Raw genomic sequence first — 25,915 nt, forward strand, 5'->3', positions numbered from 1 at the left:
ATGGTTGTGAACAAATGTGCAGGCTGTGCAATGAATAATTTCGACAGTTGACGATGAGCAAGCGTGTTTGCAGAGCTTTTTACATGCATTATTTTTACAATTTACGAGTTGTTTGCGTGTAGGTACGTCGGTGTACTGCATTATTTCGGTGATTTACGAGTAGTTTGCAGGTCTGTAGACTATTTACTATGGCCCCAAACACGCCAGGGTAAGTGCTTTGTATCAGTGTAATAAATAAACTACCTGAAATCCGTCCCTAAATAAACTGTATGCATTATTTCGACAGTTTGTAATTAGTGAGCATGTCTGGAGAGCATTTTAGATGTATTATTTTGACAATTTACGAGTTGTTTGCCTTTCTGCACATCAGTGAACTGCATCATTTTGGTGATTTACGAGTAGTTTGCAGTTCTGTTCAAATGGTACTAAGCACTATGGGACTTAACATCTGAGTCCCCTAGACTTAGAACTATTTGAACCTAACTAACCTAAGGACATCACACACATACATACCTGAGGCAGGATTTGATCCTGTGACCATAGCAGCAATGTGGTTCCAGACTGAAGCGCCTCGAACTGCTCGGCTACAGCGGCTGGCTCGCAGGTCTCTAGGCTATGTAATTGACTCCAAGCTCGCCAGGATGAGTATTATATCAGTGTAATAAATAAACTATGTGAAATCTGTCCCTAAATAAAGTGTTCCAAAATAAAAAGTACACTCCTTCCTCTCTCCAACAGCCCAGAACAGGCTGAGTCCTTTTCCAGCCATTTTCCTCCGAACTGCCGTCTTGGATTATGTCACAGAAGTGATGACAGCGCCCTCTGGTGGCAGTTCTGTGTACTAGGTCAGTTGGACTCTGGACCTCATGGTGTACACACTGGATGGAGGTCCTGTCTCAAATTGTTTAAATAAACACTGCATGCAAAATAAAGACTTATGTCCAACCTATCGAGGAGCCCAACGCGGGATGAGACCTTTGGTTGCCAGTTCCACGGAAGAAGTGTCGGTTGGATAATGTAGGATTGTAGAGGTGGTCCAAGTGACGTTTTTACCGCCAGTTTCTCAGGTTAGTGGAGGAAGCCGATTTTATCTTTTTTCCACCAAAATTTGAACTTCCCGCCATGTCGTCATTGCGATGTTGCCATCTTGCCATCTAGGATCCACCATCTTGAATAAATTTGACAACAATGCAGAGTGGCGCTATGTGCAGGTTGTTGTTCTACTCCCCACCTGTTCTACCAGCAGATGGTGGCTGCGAGGTGAGGTCCTTCATCAACTTGGCGCATGTATGTATCTCATTTCAGGCCCAGATAGTTTTCAGCGCCAACATCACAATCAAATCCGCCAGTGTCAGGCACACAGTGATCCTTCTGTATCTTTTCTCTCAGATGGATCCTGAGTACAGCGCTGCTCCAGCAGCCGCCAGAGGGTGTCACCACAACACCACAGGACAACCCCACGGGGGCAGGGTTTCCTGATGAATCTGGCCTCACCCACATGCCTGCATCTGAGGCCTTCTACATCTTGGTATGGGCCTCAGGAGGTGGACACATACCCATTGGACGTTTTCTGGGGGACATTTCCACCAGAACAAAGGCTGGATGTTTGGGTATGACTGGAAGTCTGACATCTGCTGCAGCCACTGCTTCCGATCCACCAGCACATCCACGCTCCACCCTTCCCCTCACCTTGCCCCTGTTGTCATGCTCCATATACAATGACAATCCATCTCTTTTGTGGGGGGCAGAGGAATGTTATGCCGTAAAGTCAGCACCGACTCGCCAGTTGGGAACGACAGAGAAAAGAAGGCTGTGGCAAGAGGTCAGCCAACCGCATGATGACCGACCTTCCTCCAGGACAACAGCGCGACAGCAATGACCCCTAAATGAAGGCGACATAAGCGCCAAGCCTGACAGTTGGCACCCACTTTGACAGCAGCTTCAATATTAGACACTTTGTTAGCCGATTCATTAGTAATCTCTACATAGCCCACTTAAAGATCGGCAGTCACTGCATTTTTAGTTGACAGACTTTTGTTAGAAGCGGTCACTAGGACCAGAAATGTTACTTGTGTTTGTCTATTCTGAAGACGAATGATTTTTTGTATGTCGCCCTTTGCTTGCGACACATCTGTGTAATTACACTTGGTGGATTGTCATATGTAAAGGACTTCAAGAATTCTCAGATCAGAGTTAAGTATTTGTAGTTGTGTTGTTGTAATCAAACTCTTTAATATGAGTTGTTTGACTGTCTGTCTGGCAAACCAAGTACACAGGATTCCTAGACACAACGTGTACCATATAGATTGCCCTTCACTACAGTTGCATAATGTGGGAATATTACCAGCCCACGTTAGTGGACTACTTTGGAGGGCAGGCTGTACATCAGAAGTAAGAAGTGTATATCCAGACTCTTGACAGGTAGGCTGCCCTGCAAGACATGTGTGTTGTGGGATTGGCATCACTTTGCTTTATCGACATGTTTTCTAGGGGCTACACGTGCAGATGGTCATGGTTGGAGGGAGGTTGAGGAGATGGATAGAGAAGGGGATGGTCAGAGTGAGGGTGCAGGAGAAGATGGGTGGAAAGTGGGGGAAGAGGAGATGAACAGACAGAGTTGGGAGGAGGAGATGGATGCGTGTGAAATAATGAGTTGGACAGAGAGATGGGAGAAAAAAAAGGTGAATGCAGAGAGGAGGGAGGAGGAGATGTGTGCAGTATATGTGGAAAGTGTATGCCAGCGATTCCATGAGGAAAAGGTTAGTAGCCAATACAATTGGAAAGGAGTCCAGTGCACATAGCTTAGTACGCTTCCCTCAAAGTATTAAATAGGGAAGCAGGCCATTCTATCCTGAAATGACGTGCAGGTTTGTTAAAGATCAGAAATTCCATGATGTTGTGGAAAATGGAATGCTCAGGAGTGATCGCCCAATGTCGACTAACGCTAAAACGCTATTGTGAAGGTTAGCTGCAATACTGGAAGATAGATGCTCACAATAAGAAGTTCTCAGAAAAGCGAAAAAATCTTACCAATATTAATTACTGTCAAAAGATAATTACAAACATCAAGATGTCTGTTGTGAGGAATATATTAAGAAAACTCAGAAACCAAAAACAAGAACTCATACCAGAACGAAATGATTGACAGCTTGATAACTTGCTTTTCCTTGTGCCTACAGTCCCACTATTGATACAGAAGGTATAGCATGTGTAGTATCGCACCATTTCCTGTGCTTTCCATTTCAACTTAAAGTTGAGATAGTGCTGAAGTCATTGATGAACTCTGCCTCTGGAATGGATTATGTTTACTATCCTATTCTCCACAGCCTTCCAGATTACTCATTGATGACACTTCTATGAACCCTGAACAACCTCTGGATGAAAGTGCCTCTAGTTCATGTCTGGACAATTCAAATAATTTTTCCAGTTCCCAGACCTAAACAACACCTGGAAGTCCAACATCATATAAGACCACTGTGTCGTTCATGTGCACTGGAAAAATATTTGAAAAGCTTATTAAGGCTCGTTTAGACTGATGGCTGAAATTTTATAATTTACATTCATAAGACCAGTTCAGTTTTCGACAGGGTAAAGGAATCCTAGGCAGTCGGTCTCTTCTGCTCTCTGAAATTCTTCAGCTTTCAACAACAGGCAACATCTTACAGCAGTATTTATTGGCGTTAAGACTGGGTATGATAATAGTCAGATTCCAATTCTAATAAAAAAATTAAGCTGTATGTGCATTACAAAAGATTTAGTATTTCGCTCTGAAACGTTCCTACCCTACAGAATTATATAGTACGAGTCCATAATTTACTCAGTCCTCATATAATTTCAATAGGACTGCCTGAAACTCACTTCTCAGCCCTGTTCTATTTTTAATATACTTATGAGATATGGATAACATAATTTCACAAGGCCTTAAAACTCTGCAGTATGCAAATGATTTATGCCATTTTTCTACACATCATCAGGATTTTGAATTTCTTTGTCTGACATCAGATGCTTATGCATTAATCCTCTGCTTGGTGGTGTTAATGGCCTAACAGTTCTACCTAAGAAATCTTCTGTAGTTCACCTGCAGAATGTATGATCGACCTGCTCAGTCATCTCCTTCCTGCAGGTGAATAAAGCAATTTTTTGCGTATGGTTTTTAATATGTGTTTCGCGTGGGCTGGTCATGTAGCTCATATAAACAAGAAAGTGGAAAACAGCATTAACAAAATTGGTGGGACAGAGAGCCTTACATTCACTTGACCATGTGCAAAGGGCTAAGATGCTCAGTCACCGATTAAGGATGCTTTTAATATCACAAGGCTCTGAAAAGTGGACTTGATAAACTAGACCTGGCACAATTCTGATGCCTTGGAGTAGTCCAATCAAGTCCAACAAATGCCTTAACAGTACAAACTGCTCAACCTCTATTGTGTGTGCGGCATGTGTCCTTGTTGAGAAAATTTGTTTACCACAGGAGTCAGCAGCCCAATAGTAGGTTAATTATTCTCCTAACAGGAATTGTAGTTAATCTTCCGCTCTTAAGGTATACACTAGAAATAAAGAACCTTGTCCTCTTATGGTGGCAGCATTAGACTCGGTGCATATTGTTGACACAGATTCACACATAATCCTACTTAGTAGACCATTCAGATATTAGTTGGAAAATGCAATATTCAGTAGATCTTATTATAGTTTAACAAAAAATTGATTTGGCACAATCAGCTCAAACTTATACGCTTAATCATTATTGGTCACACTGTGGTCATGTGTATACTGATGGCTCTCGACATGAAAAGACCACACCTGAAATATTCCAAGCAATTTCGGTTTTTACTGCATAAGTATAGCGATTCCGAAGACACTCAAATGTGGTCATCAAGTGGGGCTCCTGTACCTGCTGACAGTATCAGACTCAAAAATTCTTTTGCGGTCTATTGAAAACGCAGTGTGGAACAGTAAAATTAATATTCAAATACTGGAAATCACAGAAGAATCACTGCTAAATAAAAGAAGAAGTGTGAGAATTTCCCTTCTGTGGATCCCAGCGCTTGTAAAATTTGTCTACATTGTCGAGGTAAACAAAAAGAAAAAAGGATGTTATATATTTGAGGGAAATTTTGTTGAATAAGGAGTGGGAGAGAGGAGTACAGGAATTTTAACAAGTGTTAAAAATTATGAAACATGAAAATGGAACATCGTAGAGAAGTCAAGTACATGATACAACATGTCATATACACAAACATAAAAGTAATACTATGATTAACACATTTTCATAGGAATGAATCAGTACTACTATTCCTGTGTAAATGCCCAAGAGTGGGATTTTAACGAATAACATAAATTATGACACACGAAAGTAAAATGTTGCACGACTATCAAGTGCAGAGGAGCACATTGTGGAACTATTTTTATGTGGCAACGAATGTAAGCAATGACAGCAAATTGATATCTTATGTCAAATGTAAGATGCACCAAGTGGTTTGTCACATTATTACACAGGTGCTTAATTCAAAGGAATTTCATTACCGGTCTATTCAGTGTAAACAGTAAGGCATAGTGAGATGTTTGATTTGACAAACAGTACTTCTGATGAGCTATTTTGATAGATTTGTTCATGGTGTCTTTATATCTAGAAGTAGTTACTATAATAAATATTTCAAAAATTAGGAAAACAGGAGAAAATGCTCAATGTGAACAGAACTTCACTTTAATGAACAGATTTAACGTTTCTTCCTCTCTCTTCAATTTTCTGTCACTTGATCTTTCCCAAAGTCTGTTTAAGTTAGTTTGGTTAAACAATATGGTAGATCGAGGAAAATTCTTGGAATCATACCTTCACAAAATTTTGATTTATTTCATGAGTACTCCTGTTCATTTCTTTCAATTGCCCTTAATGTTCTCTTCTTCAAAATGCTTCTCGTAGACACTGAATCTCTTGGAAATTATCCAGCTTCTCTTCTGAACAGCACTGTGTGTATGTGTGTGTTGAGAACCAAAAGACTATGGTGCTGCTTGTATCAGCATTGTAACAATAACTGTTTGCAAATTCTAGGACTCAATGTTTGTCTGTCATCTGAAAAATGTTACTTAATTAATAATAGTAGACATTTGCTATAAATAACACAACAATTCTTGCTAACGTATGTCCTGCAGTTTCTTATGTGGCTTCACTTTCTTGCCCTACGTTTCAGTTTCGTATCTATAACACCAAATCAGTAGTAAAATTTGCCTTTACAGACCAATCAGCAGTTCTTTAAAGTCTAGGGAAACAGTTTACTATACATTGCACATCTCACAACAATCGAAACCCATACATTCACAATTTGTGGTAGCTGGCTGACCTGTCTAGTCAGTCACACGTCTTAACAAGAATATTTCCAGGATAATAAGGTACGCCGGCTCTGGGTCAGATTCGTCTGGCAGATTAACGACGGTGGCTTGGTGTGCCAGCCAACCTAGATGTGGTTTTTAGAAGGTTTTCCACATCTTCTAGATGAATACCAGGCTGGTTCCCATGTTTCACTTAAGATATACACTACACACACACATCTTTACCACTTTCTCACACTTAGTCACAAACTTTACTCTATATGCAGACAGACTGTGTACACTAATTCTGTCCTGGAGAAGAAGGGAGGTGAATAGGAGACTGATTACCTTTGCTGTTTGGTCTCCTTAAAACACTCAATCAGAATCAGTAGCTGCTCTTCACTGTATGGCCACTTATAACAGAGGCTATGGCCTTCTTCGACTTTGTAGGATCCAGTGCTCCAGCTTGTGCACTATGGCCCTGCTGCCTGACAGCACAAGTGTCAGCTATTTTCCCACCTGTGCCTGTGGGCTCGCTCTGGAACAGCCTGGTGTGGAGTTTAGTCCATAGCTTCTCACAAGATTATCATCTATCACTAATTACTTCTTTAACATTTGGAACTATAGGTTAAAGAAAAAATGACGAGCAGCACTGTGGTTAGAATCCATGTTAAACTTTAGATCTCCCTGCAACTTGGTGGGTAAATCAGTGAAAGAAAGGATAAAGGTAAAGACAGTAAGGATTATGTCTAGTAAAGCACTGTTGTGTTAGGACCAACCATCGGACTCGCATTCGGGAGGATGACAGTTCAAACTCGCCTCCGGCCATCCTGATTTAGGTTTTCCGTGATTTCCCTAAACCACTTCAGGCAAACGCCGGGATGGTTCCTTTGAAAGGGCAAGGTCGACTTCCTTTCTATCCTTCCCTAGTCCTATGGAACCGATGACCTCGCTGTTTGGTCGCCTCCCCTCAAATCAACCAACCAACCACCAGATTTACGACAAGCTTCACATTCCTAATGTAGATTATTTTTGTGTTCCAGCTGCAATTTTCATACAGGAAACAATCATTAACTGAAACGAAACTTCAGTATTTTGTTCAGTGGATGTCCATCACGTCCTCTGCTCGATCGAAAAAATTGATCGATTACATATTCACGAATTCATCAAACCTTTGCGTCGTTTTTATGTTTATGGTCGACTGAGGAATGTATTATTTTTCGCATTTGCACAGTTGAGTTTTGCTTTGCTACATGTCACGATCTGACATTAATGCAGCAAAAGAACTTCAAGATTAAATAAACTGGAGCTTTAATTCTGTTCCATAACCTTACGTACCTTCTATTTTGATTTACTCCTTGATATGGCTCTAAGACGCATAATACCGAATTTAGCAGCGGAGCCCAGTTATTTCGCTACCTTATTTATCAAATATCATATCAGCTGTTTGATATTAAGCATGAAATTGACAAGCTTAGAAACAGCATACCGAAAAAAGTATTTTGTGTATAGTGTATTTTCGAACGTAATCGTAATTTGACTTCAGTCATGTCATCTTGTTACTGCGGAATGTGGCACAAGATGGCTGCCAGTGGCTTGCCAACTTATATTTTCAGCATTCTTTCCTTTGTTACATTTTATTGTGAGTCGTAACAGTTTTTTAATTTATTCGTGTCTTTGGTTTGCTGCAATTGAAATCATTGTACTGTTTCTTTCTATGGTATGATGAGAAAATGGAACGACATGACAGCGGACCTACGAGTGTATATACAACGGGCTGTGTAAATGTTGTCTCCCAACAATTTTTTCTTGTTAACACACCTCGGTGTATTGTGAAACTCACTAAATTTTGCATTTAGTAAAAAACTACAAATTGTCGTTGGCGTAAGTAGAAGCGGTGGTTTGTTCCCCACAGTTACTGTGAAGGAAAAAAAAAATGTTAAGTTGGAGTGATGTCTGTAGCTCTGTCAAGCTCAGGTGTTTATTGTGACAGCACACATCCCTTCGTTTAGTACGTATTCTGTTAAGGGATGTAACATATATGAAATATCATAGAAATAAATTCGCTAACTTAGTTTGAAGTGTAATATTAGCGATTTTATTTCTCTTTTTATTTAACATATCGTATGTTAAACGTGGGGTCGACTGTGTATACCACTTCCCAATGTGTTGACTGTGTTTACCACTTCCCAATAGTATTATATGCGAAGACAGTTTTTTCTGTACAGGCAACATATTTGCAATACACGAATAACAATCCTAGAATGTTAAACAAACCAACCTGTTTTTAAAGGAATGTTGTGATTTACCCATTAGTGACCTCTCCCATCTTGCAGTTATTTTCTGTAGTGTGCAAAATGTTTGATGTTGACATCACTCTTTTTTGTTAAATTATTGTCCTGGTGTTTTGTTAGTCTTGATCTTTTTGATAAATAATATTAAGTAATGTTTTATTTGGTATTGTGTTTGATGTATATTACTACCTGAAGTCTTGCTAAACCTGTTGTCTTAATGATAAATGAAATGTGTATTTATTTGTTTCAGAGACAGCCTGCAAAGATGTTTCATCACGTGTTACCGTCCCATGAATATCCACTGCAAATGATGATTATATTTAGCAGGCTGTTTTTTAACTCATCAGACTGCAGCTAACACTTGTATCACTGTGTTTAGTACAAAGTGGTGTGTTGAAGGCGTGTGCTTTTCATGTGTTGTGCTACTTTTAAATATCCGGTGAATTATAGTGTTGTTAAGTGTCAACAAGTGTAGTAGTGGATGAAGGAGGAGCAACAGTGGCCCGCGGGCACGTGACTGTTGCCTGCCCGCGTGGCCTAGTATGGGCCAACAGTCCATCGTCACTATGAACCCTGCCACGTCGGGCAAGTCGTCCACCCGCTCTTCGGGATACCATCAAAAGGCTCTTCAGGAGATCCGTAATTCATTGCTGCCATTTGCAAACATTGGAGGAATTGGTGAAACTGTAGGATCAAGTGCAGCAAGTACCATCTCCACTCTCTCAACAACTAGTGGTGTTAGTTCAGCATCAGGACTTAGTGGACTGAGTGCAGCTTCTGGCAACAATAGTGAAAAAGACCTATCTGTTCTTCGCCAGGCAGTTTCGCAGCTTGTCACCATGGGATATACAGAGGTAAGTTTTAGGAGTAAATTACTATTAACAGAACACTGCAGTAAAGCTGTCACAGGTTACTTTGATACTAATTTTGTAGCTTACACCATGTAATTACTTGTGCATTACATCCATATGTTGTTCTGCTTAATTACTTCTTGGTGGTCACAGAAAGTGATATTAATGAGCTGGTCAGCTTATTGCATAATTGGATGACATGAAGTTATAGTTACCAAATATGTTTTCTTCTGCATAGGTATGAGATTCTTTTACTATTAAAATGAGAGAATGAAAGTTAACTGGTATCTGCCTGTTTCACCAAATTTCTTTCCATGGATCCCTCATTGTCTTTCACCTGTGTAGCCTAATTCTCTTTACCAGAGAAACACTCTAGTTTCGCCTAGGCCGCTTCCTGATATTTAAAATTAAGATTTATAATTTTTAATTATTTTTGTATTCATGGGTGTTTTGTTTATTACCACAACTGTCCAGTATGAACACACAATATTGTTACATGTTTGCAGAGAGCACTTGAGATTTTTATTTCAAATATTTATTTGGTCATATAATTTCAAATTGGGGGGGCCTGTGTTCAGAGTCATTGGTAGTTGCTTGTGCCATACTGCTTGACAGCGGCCTCTCCCACCTGTTTATTATGTAGGTGTGTTGTCCTGAATTTTTATTGGTATCTGCTGCTGCTGCTGCTGTTGATTGCCTCGAAAAGAAGATATTCTGCATATGCCATATTCTATTTGGAGCATACCACCTACATGAATGAGGCCATTTGCTTATGTGTGTAGTTTGGTTTTTTACCACAGTTCACCACATTGACAACATTACAGGTGTAGGATAAACCAGTTTACACTCCCATTTCACATGCTAGGCTTAGGACCAAGTAATGACAGAGATTTTATCAGTTACAATTTTGCAAAATAAGACTTTCATCGTAGCTGTTTATATATTAGATTTGTTGTTGTCAATGGGTCTAATTGAGAGGATATATTCTATACCTCTGACAAAGGGAATTGATTTGGCACAGTATATGAGAATGCCAAGTAAGCTTAATGTAGTTGATGTAATGAGCCATTGAAAAAGAATAATGAACCAGAGGCATTAGTTTTTTTTCCATAGAAGAGAAACTTTGAAAATGGCAATAATTCTAGTTTCATTTATCGGTATTCATGTACATATTCCTCATCTTAAAATGGAACAAATGTGTATTATGTTGTAGTCTTTCACGCACACATGTGACAGTGATCAGTCATAGTATAAAACACATCATGCTTGAGACAATATTGAATTTTTAATGGCAGGCTTGTGCCAACACCATTGTGTTATAAATTGAAACATATTAATTTGAGATGTAGAAAGGCTAACCTGAGTGACCAGTGCTCACTAAAGGCAGGAGTATGTTTTGCCTTCTAACACTACATGTGGTTTTATGTGTCATAAACATACAACACAGCACACACTTTTGCTATAAATAAAACATTTCAGTCCTATGTGGTAAATGTTAACTTGCTGAAATAGACACTAGCTTCCTTTTAAAGTGCTCTACATTTTTTTTAGTAAAATTATATAGCTTGCTTTTACTAACACATTTTTGATCATCAGGATATAGTTTGCAAGGCTCATCATGTGACAACGGAATGCTTATTGATCTTAAGTGCTTCCACTGGTAAAAAAATTAATGTACTGAACCAAGCTGACTGACATTTGTGTATCCAGAATGGGGAGCTGCAGTCTCTCTCTGTTCTTGCTTTAAATCATCTCCAACCTGTCAGATAATAATGTTCAGAATTTTTCTCTGACCGATGACCTCAGCAGTTAAGTCCCATAGTGCTCAGAGCCATTTGAGATGATTTTTCTCTGTTTAGAGAAATGGTAATAGACCACAGAATTTCTGCTTATTTTGTAACTTATCTTGTGCTGTAGGGGTCGACAGAAGCGTCCGATCCAACGCGTCGTCTTTGACCCGTGACGTAAGGGTGTTGTCGTGTGTGACGTCATGAGGGCGCGGAGTTTGGTTTGAGTGTGGCTGTCTCCAGTTCCGTTTTATCTTATTTTATTTATTTTTCTGATCTGTTCGTTCTATCTCGTGAGATTTTTTTAAAATTTAAAAACACTTATTACTTATTTTAATTATCTGTTTCCTCGAATTTCTGTTTTAGTTGATTATATTTATCTTTCTGATCTGTTCGTTCTATCCCGTGAGATTTTTTTTTTTAAAAGACAAAAAACACTAATCAGCTACTTAAGCATCTTTATCTTCTATGGGTTGCAGGGGTTACTACCCCTGGGGAGGTGGGTGGGTATTCATGCATGGCTGTCTTCACTTATACGCTGTAGCTACGCAAGGCGTCTAAATTTGTTTATATTTAGTTTGGCCCCCACCCAAAACACCCCATTTCCCGCGCTTGTCCCGTTAGTGTCATTAGGCTTCTTGTGGAAAGTATGTGTGTTTTTTTTTTTTTGTTTCCGCCATATTTGTGAAGTCATGGGTCAAAGCAGACGGGTGGGATCGGACGCTTCCGTATTTCCGTGCTGTAGTTTTTATTTCATGTGAAACTTTAAATAATTAAGGATCTACTTACTTCATTTCTTTCAAATTATGAATTCACTGTAAGGCATACTGCTACATTCACATTTGCCATCCACGAGTCTTCTGTCCAATGGTCAATACTCAAGTCATATATATTAATTGCCTCTCTCTTTTTTTTGTGTGGTTCATTGCATTGATTTGTCAGATAATGCCCAAAAATACCATTTCTTCTTGAACAAACACTAAGTGCATTTAGCTACCTGAATACTCAACTTTGTTTTTCACTCATAGTCTCATGCATTAATATTTGCGAGTATGAATCAAATATTAGCAATGTCAGCACCTATCAAAAGTGCTTATTGAAACAAATGGTCTACAAAGTTGACGTTTTACACCACATGTCAGCTGATATTAAAATTATTGTTGACATCGAGGTCATAAGTTGGTAACTTTGTTCCATTTTGTAAACATTCTGTTGATGTCCATCAAAGCACAGCTGATGTTTACTGTGTCCTTTCCCAAACATTGCTGAACCTATTTCTTGAAACTAGATCACATGCCATGTGAAGCATGAGTGTGTTTGCCATTTCAAAAACTTCTAACTTTAATTATTATTTATGTAAGTTAGTTAATGTCTGTCTTCAATATTACAGGGTTGCAGTGACAGGAAATATTTGGTAGTACACAAATTTTTGTTAACATGCTGACAATATAGAAAAGTTATCATCTTGTCCTCCAGATTCCATTTTTTGAAATTATATGAGTTCCAAAATGAGTTCTCTCAAAAAGTGTCAGCGATCTCTTCCCCCTCTTTCCACAGTGGAATTAATACTTCTCCTTAAGTCAGAGAGACAAAACTAAAAATCTTTTCTTTCTATTTGCAGTGCTGATCTTTTTCTTCATTGTGGCTGTACATAAGACATATTTATGAATCAGCATACATTTCCACAGTTAAGTGAACGTATGAACATTGGAGATTAGGCTCTTTTCTGGGATGTCAATATGAAATTATAATTTTACTCCAGCATGGGTAGAATTACCATGTAACTGTGGGAGTAACTCTGCTGTCAGTTTTCCAGAATGAAGTGTTAAAGGCTGCTTGGACGCAAAAGATGACTAAAAAGTGGCAACATTGTGGTGTTGCCGTAGAAACATAAGCAAAATAACATTGAGACTTTTTGTGGTAAGCATGCAGATCATCTGTGCAATGTCCACTTTAGTTCTCGGGAACGTCTTGTCATGTGGACTGTAGCTGTAGTGCAACGTAAGAGAAGCATTGGTATTAAGATGTAGCCGAGACACAGTTTACTTGATTTAATGAAACCAAGCGCAATATTGCAATGGTTAAGGCTTTCCATTCGGAAGGAGTGGTGCTCAGTTCCCATATATACTACCATTCAGCTTTCAGTTTGTCTTAGTTTATTAGGGCAAATAGCGAGATGGTTACTTTTTAAAAAGACAGTGCTGATTTTTGTACCTATTTCTGACCCGTCCGAGAAGTTAAACCCCATCTGTAATACCGTTGTCACGAATGGAACATCCACTTACCTACTTTTCTTGTTAGTAGTAGTAGTAATTTCCGGATCACTTTAAAAAGGAAATTTCACATGTATTATCACAACATAAGAAAATTATGCTGTTAATATATACAGGCCTTTGCACGCATACAGGTCTAATTTGATAAGGATGGACGACATTTGATAGTACCTCAGGAAGGGGAGAGGGATAGGTTGGGGAAGGTAGAGGGTAATGGCAATTCAGTTTAGGTTTTTGCAATTGCACTAAACTATTTTAGTTATGAGTTCTACAGATGAAATAAATTTTTGTGAATGTCAATATTCCTCTGCAGTGGATGCTGTAACCTGGATTGGAATATTCATTTTTGTTGTCTCTTTCACTGCTGCATAGTTTCAGCTGTGAGCCATTTTCAAGTGTGTGGTGTAACTTGTCAAATGGACATATTTGGTTGTCACTGAAAACTTAAGTTGGTCATACTTTGTTAACATTCAGTTAGATAGCTGGAATAGCTGTGATGGAGCCTACCAAATAGAAATAATATGCATTTTCTTTGTAAACCTACGGTGACAGGTGTAATTATTTAAAACTTTTCACGTCATCCCATGATTCATAAAACACCTATTCAGGCCATCGCACTGTTCAATTTTGTCATATCTGTTTTTCTTTTTGCATTAGGGATGACGTCATTATTTCTTACATTGGCAGCTAAATATTTCTACTCCTGTAGCTTAGTATTTATCACATCATTGTGGTCTCTGTATAATAACTATTCTGATGAGCCTATTTTTAAAGTACTGTTTCCACGATAAATAGTTTTCTGTGTCTGGGTTGATATTTTCTGTTGCATCAAAATTTTGTTATGTGCTGATATTTATAAAAAAATAGAATTACTCAACTCATTGCTATCACTTTCTAAATGCTGTTTGTGTAGCAATGCAGTGCTTAAACTTGTCAGTTATGATACATTGTAAGTAAAGGAAAGAAAAAAAAAAGTATCCTCTGTGCTGGCATGGTAGATGTTGGAATTTTTACTTTTGCGCCAAGTATCATGATAGTTCCTGCCATTGCATGTATTCTGTTTTCTTCGGAAGTAGCATATGTTTTGAAGCAAGGAATTTTTTACTTGGGAGGGGGGGGGGGGGGGTGCAGGAAGAAAGATGAGAATTTATGCCAACAGCAGATGAAGTGGCTGGCCAAAGATTGTGATACCACACATTGGCTTTGACCCGTGATGTCATCAAATTGGCGGACACACCTATCTCAATAGTAAACAACATGGCGACCATGATGCCAGTCACTACAGTAATGAAAAGACATAAGTAATATGCAAAATATTTAACTACATCAATACAGTGAAATTAACACGACAACCATGGAAATTAGGGGTTTTTGGGCAGGGACACACCAAAAAATACGACACTTCTAATAATAAAGACACACTAAAACCAGTATGAATGCAGTCCACAAAACCAAAATAAACAGAACGCAACACATAAACAAATTGATATCTGAAATTTCACTTTATCTGTGTTACTCAAACGAAGCCCATGTTACCTCAGACCTGTACACATCTCCAAAACCATCTACTGCAAATTTCAAATGAAGTCCGCAATACCATGAACCCACACCCAACTCCAAAACTCAGTACTGCAAAATGTAACACATACTATTGTATTGTATTGTACAGAACTGGGGACCTAGAAACAATGGAGAGGCTTTGTCCCCGCCGCAGCCCGCAGTGGTACACAACCCCACAACAGGCTACAGCAGTCCATGCACCCCACCGCCGCCTCGCACTGAAACCAGGATTATTGTATAGTCAGCCCCTAGTGGACAAACCCCCTCCACCCCCCCCCCCCCCCCCTCCCTCATCCTCACGGGAACATCTCAACCAGATGAGTGTAACCCCAATGTTTGCATGGTAGAGTAATAATGGTGTACGCATACATGGAGAAAGTGTTTGCACAGCAATCGCCGACGTAGTGTAACTGAGGCAGAATAAGGGGAACCGGCCCGCATTCGCCGAGGCAGATGGAAAACTGCCTTAAAAACCATCTACAGACTGGCTGGCACACTGGACCTCATTACTAAACCGTCGGGCAGATTCCCGCCCGGAAAGCAGTGCATTAGACTGCATTGCTAACTGGGCGGGCATACATACCGTAATAAAAATCAAATAAAACCATCAAAAAGGAACTTACTAACCAAGGTTGCTATCACATAAATCTAGCTGGCTAACTACACATACACCCCTCGCACACACAACCTAATAAACCTAATAAAATCCATGTATATTACCACTTGTATCTCTCAAACCTTCATCCCCTACAAACCCCATCAGCAATACTTGTACCCCATGCACCCCCAAAAAACTTCAAGTAACAACCCTAGGCATATCCATTTTCCCAATAGCCCTCAGTAAATACTGAAATGGGAAACATTTTCAAGCACACTCTTCCTCCAACAGTACTCATCTAATTGTGACTGGAAGGTGAAGGAGCACCTCTTTTCCCTCCCTATCAGAGATTTAATATCCTCCGCCCCCACTCCCTATGTTGTATTTGTACAAGCCACAGTACAGTTGTCTTTAAACTCTGTATTACGACTGACAACGAAATCGTCAAACAGCATGTCCCCGAAATCCCTATAAGAAGAAAATGCATCCAAAATTATTGTGGGACGCTCTTCAATAAACTCCGCAATCAAAGCCATTAATACCTGTTTTGTCTGTCCTCTCCACTACCCGATTACTAACGACTGAACACCCAGCTCTTGAATCAAGAGCCTGCACACCCATAGGCTAACCCTTGAATTATCCCTAACCGCATGTACTTTTCCAAATCAAGAAAATCTGTTTCCTCCAAAACTTCTGGCCCACCCAACATCTCTCTCTACTTAGTACTTTGTGAAAATGCTTACGTAAAAAATGAAAACCAATCCAAAACATGTTTACTAACACCCGCCTTGCGAGCACAAAACTCAGTGGATGACTGATGGCAAATATAGTAAGTCATTAAAACCATCTCATGAACAGCCAGTGTAGAATTCTCAAACCAGAAACTTCCTGAATAGACCAACATACATAATTCTGGTGAGAACGAGACATACATTGGTCCCTGGTCTGAGATACATCAACATTGGTCAACTTCTTTTCACCTCTACAAATATAGATCCCTCACATACTTGATAGTTAGTGCCTGTAACCGAAGGAACCTGATTGTAGTGAGCATGTCATCCCCCATAGCCAGATGAAGGGATCTAGTTGTGAACTTGTTTATGCTACCCATAACTAACTAAAAACAAAACAAGAAATTAAATCTCCATCAATGAACTAGACATGGCACTACTAATTCCAAACACAAGTGTGTGTACATTAGCCATAACTCCCAACATAAAAGTAACTCACAAGCAATCCAGCACAGACGCTTGCACTATCAATTACACTTACAAAATTCCCAAATATCAGATGACTCAGTTGCATACCTATCAAACAATTTCAAAGCATAACACGCAACACTGGGGGCCATCTGCAAACATGCTTTGATTCAAGTACTATTGCACCGTGATGTCACCCAACACAACATAGCTGTGTCACAGGTCAAAGTAAGATTTGTGGAACCATAAATTTTGATTGACCTGATGAAATTGTTAGAGAGAGAGAGAGAGAGAGAGAGAGAGAGAGCCTTAATCTCTTAAGGAACCATGAAATACCCAAATCAGGAGTGCTGTGCAGGTATTTTAATCCTGCTCATCAAATTCCCTGTTGGCCGCCGTGGCTGAGAGGTTCTAGGCGCTCAGTCCGGAACTGCACGACTGCTACGGTTGCAGGTTCGAATCCTGCCTTGGGCATGGATGTGTTTGATGTCCTTAGGTTAATTAGGTTTAAGCAGTTCTAAGTTCTCGGGGACTGATGACCACAGATATTAAGTCCCATAGTGCTCAGAGCCATTTCAAATTCCCAGGTGTGAATCCAGTATGTTAACCTTTGCACCAGTTGCTTGGTTTCATCTTTTGGGGACACAGGAAACATAAAACAAGATAATTTGGAACGAAATTGGTACTCAGGCACATGATGAAAGGCATTGACTCTCCAGTGGCCTTCATATATTGTTGTTTGTGAAGAAAGAGTCGGTTGATGAAGAACAGTGTATAAGGACAGTCATGTAACTAAATAAACCAATGTATAAGAGAATAGTGGGACAACTTGGTACTATTTTACTCTTAATTTGTCACATTTGCAGTTTTGGTTTCAAGAAAAGTGTGTTGTTGTTGTTGTTGTGTTCAGTCCAAAGACTGATTTGATACAGCATTCCACACTAGTTTATGCTGCACAAGACACTTCCTTTCTGAATAACTATTGAAGTTTGTTATATTGTGGGTGAGGCTCTAGCAGGGTTGAGAACTGTACATGGTTTCTTTTAATTAACAAAAGCATTTGTTTTTATGAACTGTACAATAATTTGCATAAGTTGTGAAGTTATAGGATCAGGGAAAAACTTAAGAATAGCTCATTTGCTATGTGAAAAGTAGGAAGCAGAAGGTTGTCCTCTGATGTCAGTAAATAGAGCAGAGATTTGTATCTGACTGGAGTCACGTAAAGTGGGGGCTGCCACAAGTTTCTGTTATGGGTCTGTTACTTCGTGTGATGTATGAATCATCTACTATTAAACATAACAAATAAATTCAGAAAGAGGCTCTTTGTGGCTGACACACATCCGTCATTGTGAAAGATGTGTGTTGTAATGTAAATAATCTAACTAACATGGTAGTCACTAAAGTCATCTTGTGGTTCCCAGAAAACATAATAACCATTAACTGCAACAAAGCGTAATGCGTACAGTTTATGACAAGAAACTCGGGTAACAGTGAAATTTTATTGTCTCAAGATGGTCAAACAAAAGGTGAATTCAACCATTTTAAATGCATGTGACTAAAGGTGGGTGACAAATGTACATGGTATTTTGCATCAGATTCAAGATATTGTGCAGAAACTGGATGTTATCTTTACATAAGGGTAATGTTGACTGTCTCTGACAAAGAAATGTGAAGGCATGTTTATCTTGCTTACTTTCGTCCTATTATCTCATATTATGTTGTATTTTGGAGCAATTGTGTGTTAGAATATTCTTAGTTCAGAAAAGCATTATGTCTGATCTATGGTGTCAGTTTGGGAACTTCATGTGCAGTGTTGTTCGGGTGTCTGGGAATTCTAATGTTGTCATTTTTGTGCATAAAACACCGTCAAGAGATTTTAACCAAATCTGATTCCATCAGAACAGTTGTGCGCAGTGACTGTAGTGTATTTTTGAAAAAAGGAGAAGGAATGTAGCACATTGGCATATCAGATCTGTACTTGTTTGCTGATCTAGATTTGAGCTATTTAGTAGCAGTGAAGGTAGCTGTTCAGTAGTTGAAATCAAAATCTTCAGTAAAAATACAGCTCTGAAGATAGCTATTCTGTACCCAGAATCTAGATCTGAAATAAAAATACAGATTGGTTAATTGTAACTGATTGCTGATTTCGTTTTCCTCTTTCGATCAAGGGATGTGTTGTCACAATATTGACTTATTCAGAGGTAATTGCAACATTCACTCAGCAAATGCTACATGGAAAAAACATTTTGCAGTTGGACCACATTTTTAGGAAAGCATTTCACTGAAGTCTTTAAATGTGAATGAAAATGTTTCCTTGTGGTACACTCTGTCTATTCTGCACAGTCTTTTCTTGTAGTAATTGAGTCCTTTTCTCTGTAATGTGTTATTTATTTGTGTATTGTCTCACATTTTTTTTTGCATTTTGTTAATTGTTTGGTTCTGTTGCTTATAAATTTTCTAATCAGCATTCTGTAAACTGATTTGTTCTGTACTGACTCATTCCATGTTCAAATGACTTTTCCTTGCATGGTCCCATAAATCCAAGATCAATGAGACACAGTGCAGGAAGGATATTGTAAGTAATAGTATATTACACTAAGAAGGCTAATCTAAATGGAGAATGCTAGTAATAATGTACTAAAAACATCAGGAGAACTTAACTTACCGGTAAAGTTACCATATGTTTTGTGTGTCGTTGGCTTGTCTTTGTGTCGTCGTCCCCCCCCCCCCCCCCCCCTCCTCCGGATGTAGTATTGTGGCATGTGCCAGTGCACATACACTGACCAGAAGACTGACAATATTTTTGTTGTATCTATATAATATTTATTGTAATACAGGTTGTGGCAACAGTTATTTGTCATATAACCTGAGGTACAGGTAAGACTGAAAAGCAGCAATTGGGTTGTGAGTTTGTGAAACCAACAAATGGAAATATGAAATCTTAGTTGTGGTGGTGTACTGTTTTGTAGTGTATGTCAAGTATTAGGTGAGATTGAAAAATGACAGTTCCATTATGAATTGGATCAGCAGTATCAGATGTTTTAGTCCAGTGATGAGCTTAAAGCTTCTAAGATATCCCAGTGTAGCTTAAAGCGTCTAAGAAATCTCATTATGCGCATTGGAATGAAAGACAAAGACATAAAAGACGGCAACAGCAGAGTGAATGAGCTGTAATTGACTGCTTGAAAAAATTTAAAAAATGTGCAAAGGGAAATAATGAATGAAGAATCTGACTGCATAATTAATTGGTTTCTGAATTTATAAACTCCTTCTTTGATGGTGCTTTAATTTTTTCTGATTATCTAATATTCTGGCATTAATATCATCTCAGTATTCACAAATCCTAGTTTAGTAGCCTATGTAAGTACTGTCATACCTACTGTTTGTGCTATGTGTAGCACTATATCTGTCAATAAAATGTTAGTGTATGTCTATAACACTATTTCCAGATACCTCTTATATCCAGTTAAAGAACTTACAGTGTTTGCATTGTGACCTCTGTGTGTATTTTAAAGGCTCATTAGCCAACTGATGTATTTTTATACTGAACGGAATATTGTATGAACAGTATAGAGTGCCCAGAATGAGATTTTCACTCTGCAGCAGAGTGTGTGCTGATATGAAACTTCCTGGCAGATTAAAACTGTGTGCCTGACCAAGACTCGAACTCGGGACCTTTGCCTTTCACAGGCAAGTAAGTGCTCTACCATCTGAGCTACCGAAGCACGACTCACGCCCGATCCTCACAGCTTTACTTCTGCCGGTATCTCGTCTCCTACCTTCCAAACTTTACAGAAGCTCTCCTGCAAACCTTGCAGAACCAGGAAGTTTCATATCAGCGCACACTCCGCTGCAGGGTGAAAATCTCATTCTGGAAACATCCCCCAGGCTGTGGCTAAGCCATGTCTTCGCAGTATCCTTTCTTTCAGGAGTGCTAGTTCTGCAAGGTCCCGAGTTCGAGTCTCGGTCGGGCACACAGTTTTAATCTGCCAGGAAGTTTCAGTATAGAGTGGATTAAAAAAACAGATTGCACACTTTTCCTCCCTCTTCCCCAACTCTCCCTCCCCTTCTCCACTCCCCTCTCCCTAATCATCTCTCTTTTTAATTTTTTAAAAACATTTATGCTGCTCTTATTCTGTGAGAGTGCACTAGCATAATGTGGGCTGCCCTTCATTTAATTTTTATCCCAACGTGCTACCACAACAGTAGACCTACATTTTTGATAGCAAAGTTTCTCTCATGTACATTTGCTTGAAGATCTTGAAAAGTACTCATAAATACAGCATTTTGCCTAAGAAATCAAATTAACATTAGTTTTATTTTTGTATAATTTTTTTTTACTATTGCTTGGGAATGACCAAACTTTTTTTTTCTTTTTGAAAATCTACATCTTTTGTGCTGCATATCTTCTGAAGTGAATTGGGAAATTTAACTCCAAGTGATACCAACTGAATGTAGCTTGCTCCTTGTGAAAAACTTTTTGTAGTTTTTACTTCTCAAATGTAGGTATGTATGCTGACACAGTGATCAGTTGAACTAAATGATTGTACCAGTCTCTGCTTGACTGTTAGGACTACCTCTCTTCATTAACAGTATATGAACATTCAGCATTGACTTGTAACTGACTTGAAAAAAACTCATCATGAACCTGAAAAAAATAAGACTATTGTTCCACATAAGGTGTGCCAAAAGGTGAACACAGAATGACACATGCAGTGCGAAAAGACAGGACATTCTCATTAAATGTTAAAATAGGTTCAGAAAGTTGCTAAAGTATACAGAAATTGATAGAATACTCAGTAAAAATATAGTCTGCTGAATAATAGTACATACATTGTTGTAGGATAAAAGTGAAACTAAACATTCTCTCTCTTTTTTTGTTCATCATATTCACATGATGTGGCTGATTATACATATCTTTTCGCACATTGATGCAGAAAGAGTGATATAATGATGCGTGGTTGCTCAGAAACATCTTATCAAGTAGGGGCTTCTGTACTACCTTGATGAAATGTAACATGTTCACAAAGGAAGGTATACTGATGCAGTGTTTGCATTTGAATCAGTTGTTGATCATAAGGATTTTTAATGATATCTAGTGGACCATTCCATGCTATGTGCTCTCATTAAAAAAAAAAAAAAAAAAAAAAGGTTGTTGTATGATCATCACAGATTTGAAATTTCATGTGCACATTTGCATGTGTTCCCAGTGAACACTGATAGTTTTACTTTCAACAATTTGATACTTGCAGGGTTGAAACCATTTGTTTGACGGATAGCGCAGCTTTCAACAGTGCATTCCTGTATTTTCAGCGAGACATAAATTCTCAAACAATATTTTATTGAAAGAAGCAGAACTAGACTATCTTGTTTAACTTTTTGAATTCTCTTAATTGAAATAATGACAAAAAAAGATGTCATGAGCAATTTTCATGTAGATAATATGATGTGAAGTCAGCCAAAAAATATACCCTTGAAAAAATGTGAAGTTAAGCTTTTTATATCTCCAGAAGTAAGTGTGCAATAAACCTGAAACTTTTCATGTGACAACTTGCCAATGCAGGGTCTTCGATTATACAATCATATTTCCCACTGTTTGTCAATAGTTGCAAATTGAGGGCAAAATTGACATTTATTGTAAAAATGCCAAAATCACTATTTTCACTTTTACAAAAAAAGAAAACAAAGTTGCAAACACTTTTCATTGGAAAAACCACATTCTAATCACCTACAAAAACTAGATTTAGTTTGGGAGTGCCAGCCTATAAGACCCAAAAATAATGGCAAACGCTGCAATGAAATTGCACTCATATTCCACTGGTACTCATATCAAATCTGACATTTTTATTAATTTTTACAGTTGCATAATAGTTTCTGGGGAAAGCAGTATTACAAATCCTGACAAGAAGAAGTGAACTTGAATCAGAAAACTGCAAAAAAATAGTTATGTGTGTTTTTAAAAATTTGTAAAAAGCATTTAGCTCTATAAAATTCTTTTTATAAAAAAAAATTAAAGGGCATGAAAAGTCATTAATAAGGATAGTGTTCTTTCTTTTTGTGTTTCTTATAGTTTGAGAGAATCATCTGAGCTCACTGTGGCAGTTTGCAGTCTGCAATTTCAAGAATGCATGCTACATTGCTGTGAAAGATGTGCTGGACCAGAAACTATAACATTTGCAGTTGCTAGCTATTTCATACAGCATGATCCACAGGAAACTATTGTATACAAACACTGGATTCATACCAAACTGGACACATTGAACAAAAAGCAGATGGCAGTGGATGAATTTGTTGAAGAGTCTTTTCTTGGTGTCATCATATAATCAAATATCGAAGTTTGCCTATCAAAGCCCTTAAATTTGATTTACAGGAGAATGAGCTTATTATTCTAATGGATTTTTCTGAAAACTATTCATTTATCATTCAGGATGCAGTGCAAGGTTTCCATGGGAAAAATAGTCAAGCATCATTCCGTCCTTTTATCAACAACTTCCCCAAAATCAGAACTTGTACCCTGTATATGAGTTTTTGTGTTGTCAGTGACTGTTACATGGCAGAGTTACTGTTCACATTTTTATAAAGGAGCTGGTCAAAGATGTAAATACACAGTTTGTTCAGATTTCCCACATCCGTTATTTCAGTGATGGCTCCAGCGCTCAATAACAAAAGCCAAAAATTTTCTCAGTGTGTGCTGTCATAAAAGAGATATTGGAATGATGACAGAGTGAATAACTTTTTTACTTGTCTTGGAAAGTAATACTATGATGGGATTGTAGGTACAACAAAGTGATTTGCAGCAAGAGCAAAATTGCAAGGGCCAGGTAATAGGCAGATTCCCATGCCTATAAACCCGTTTCTCTTCTGCACTGAAAGCAATAAGGGAATTAAATTGGCTTTCATCAGCAAAGAAGAAATTGAAGAAAATAAAGCATCACTAGAAGAGCACAAACATGAGCATACTCTGGTAGAAACTAGAGAAAATAATCATTTTTTGCCAACTGATGAAACAACTATTTGGATCATCAGATATTGAAGTGATACATCCTCTTTTGAGGCCGAAAATAGTGACAGTGATGTCAGTATACCAACATCAGACCTCCTGTCAGAACAATATGCTGCACGCATTTATGGAAGAAGAGTGGTGGATTGGAAACTTCTGAGAGACTTCCACTGAGCAGGATGACAGTTCAGTCAGCTTCATGCCCCCATGTGGCTCAGCGAATTCATTTTTCTTACGATCAATGAGTGAAAAGTGTTGGCTTCCAGGACAGCATGTTACTGCAATTATTCCAGCTCCAATAGTGACAGCGCCTGGTGGGTAGTGTAATTTTCCTTGTGATATTCAACAATAAATAATTAAACCTCTAAAAAATTCAAGTAGCCTGGAGTAAACATAAGCTTAAGATCGTGAAACAAACCTCCTCTGGCTATGGTCTGGAACACTTTAAAACACAAGTATCATCAGGCTCAAATCAATGGAAACAAATCATTGAGTCTTGGGGTCGTGTGGTGAAGAAACCCACCAATGGTTGCTGTTGCACAGCTTCGGGTGTTGGCACCATGGGGATGAAGATGCTGGTTTTCTCACTTTAAGTGAAACCAACAATTGGTAAGCCACCATGGACCATAGCAACACATGTATGCAATATTTTTTTATTAGTACACTTCTGTTCTACATAAATCACAGCTGTGGAAACGGGAAATGTACTATACTTTAGACCAGAATTGAGGTAGCACATCAATAGCATCTCAGAATAAAAAGACTCATTCAAAATTCTCAATAACAGGAACCTTTTTAAAAAAAAAATAAAAAAAATGGCAGGGAGACTGCTATTTACGCATTGAACAAAACTTGAAAGCACTTGGTAGAATTTTGTTGCAGCTATTATGCAACAGTTTTACTACTGTGATCTTCAGTGCCTTGGTAATGCACATTTAAATTTTGAAGTGCATAACTAGTTTGATTCTGTAGTTATTACAGCAGAATAACTGTTTGAAATGTGCCATAATGAGTTGCAACAAAAGACACTTTCTTCTCTGTACTTTTTCAAGTTCTTCTGATTTTAGCCCACTTCCTACTCATCAGAATTTTTAATATTAGCTTTCACAGAAGTGTTAAACAACTGTAAAAAAATCCAATTTAATTTGAGTATCATTGGAATATGATTGAATTTTCACTGCACCTTTCCCTGTCATTAATTTTAGGGCCTTATAATTGTGCATTGCATAACCAAATCTATTTTTTTGAATGGTTTAGAATATGGTCTTTCTAAGGAAAAAGTGTTGGAAGAGTTTGCAGAAAATATTTTTAAATTGGTTTAAAGATAGGGATTTTTGTGTTTTTACAGAAATTGTCAACTTAGTCCTCAATTTCAAAACTGGTAGGGTAACAAAGGTTTATATTTGGTGACCTAGCGTTGATAAGTTATTACCTGAAAAGTTTTAGGTTTATTGTGCACTTTCTTCTGTAATTATAAAAAGCTAACCTTAACATTTTTTCAAACTTCTAGGTTTTTGGCTGACTTTGCCTCAAATTATCTACATGAAAATTGCCCATGAAATATTTTTATGTCATTTCTCTTAAGAGAATGCAAAAATTTGTACAAGATGGTGTAGTTTTGTTTGTTTCAAGAAAATATCACCCAAGATATCTCAAAGTTGTTGAAAACTCAGAGGTACACTTTTGAAGTTGCACTGTGGGGCCAAGCAAATGACTATATTTCTGCAAATATTAAATTAGTCATCAGGAAACTTTACCAATGCTCATTGAGAACACGTGCAAATGTTCACACAAAATTTTATCAAAATATATGATGGTCGTGTGGGACACTCTAGATCAATTTGGTTTGTAACGACCCTTGTTTCAGTTAATTGTATTCATTTTCAGATCAGTCTTTGTTAATAAAATTGTAAGAAAATGTAAAACTTTCAACTAAGATGATAGAGAGAGAGGGGGGAGGGAGGCTGATTTAGTTGATGCTGGAGCCAACATTACAATGCAGTATGCTAACATTGCCCCAACTGCGTGGCTCAGATATAATGCTACA

At 38.3% G+C, this 25,915-nt stretch overlaps 1 protein-coding gene across 2 annotated transcripts in view; it reads left to right on the forward strand.

The window, feature by feature from the left end:
* Nucleotides 1–7,625: 7,625 nt before the first annotated feature.
* LOC124711208 (serine/threonine-protein kinase Warts-like) overlaps nucleotides 7,626–25,915 on the forward strand; it is a 210,151-nt gene continuing 191,861 nt past the window's right edge. The window contains exons 1-2 of one of the 2 annotated variants that reach the window (XM_047241157.1): nucleotides 7,626–7,948; nucleotides 8,851–9,454. In XM_047241157.1, the coding sequence (XP_047097113.1) occupies nucleotides 9,143–9,454 (312 nt within the window). In that variant the 5' untranslated portion in view covers nucleotides 7,626–7,948; nucleotides 8,851–9,142. Of the gene's footprint in view, nucleotides 7,949–8,146; nucleotides 8,318–8,850; nucleotides 9,455–25,915 lie in introns of those variants that run through there. The other variant, XM_047241166.1, reaches the window with a different exon arrangement.

The sequence above is a fragment of the Schistocerca piceifrons genome, chromosome 1 (genome assembly GCF_021461385.2).
Source record: "Schistocerca piceifrons isolate TAMUIC-IGC-003096 chromosome 1, iqSchPice1.1, whole genome shotgun sequence".
NCBI classification, from domain to species: domain Eukaryota; kingdom Metazoa; phylum Arthropoda; class Insecta; order Orthoptera; family Acrididae; genus Schistocerca; species Schistocerca piceifrons.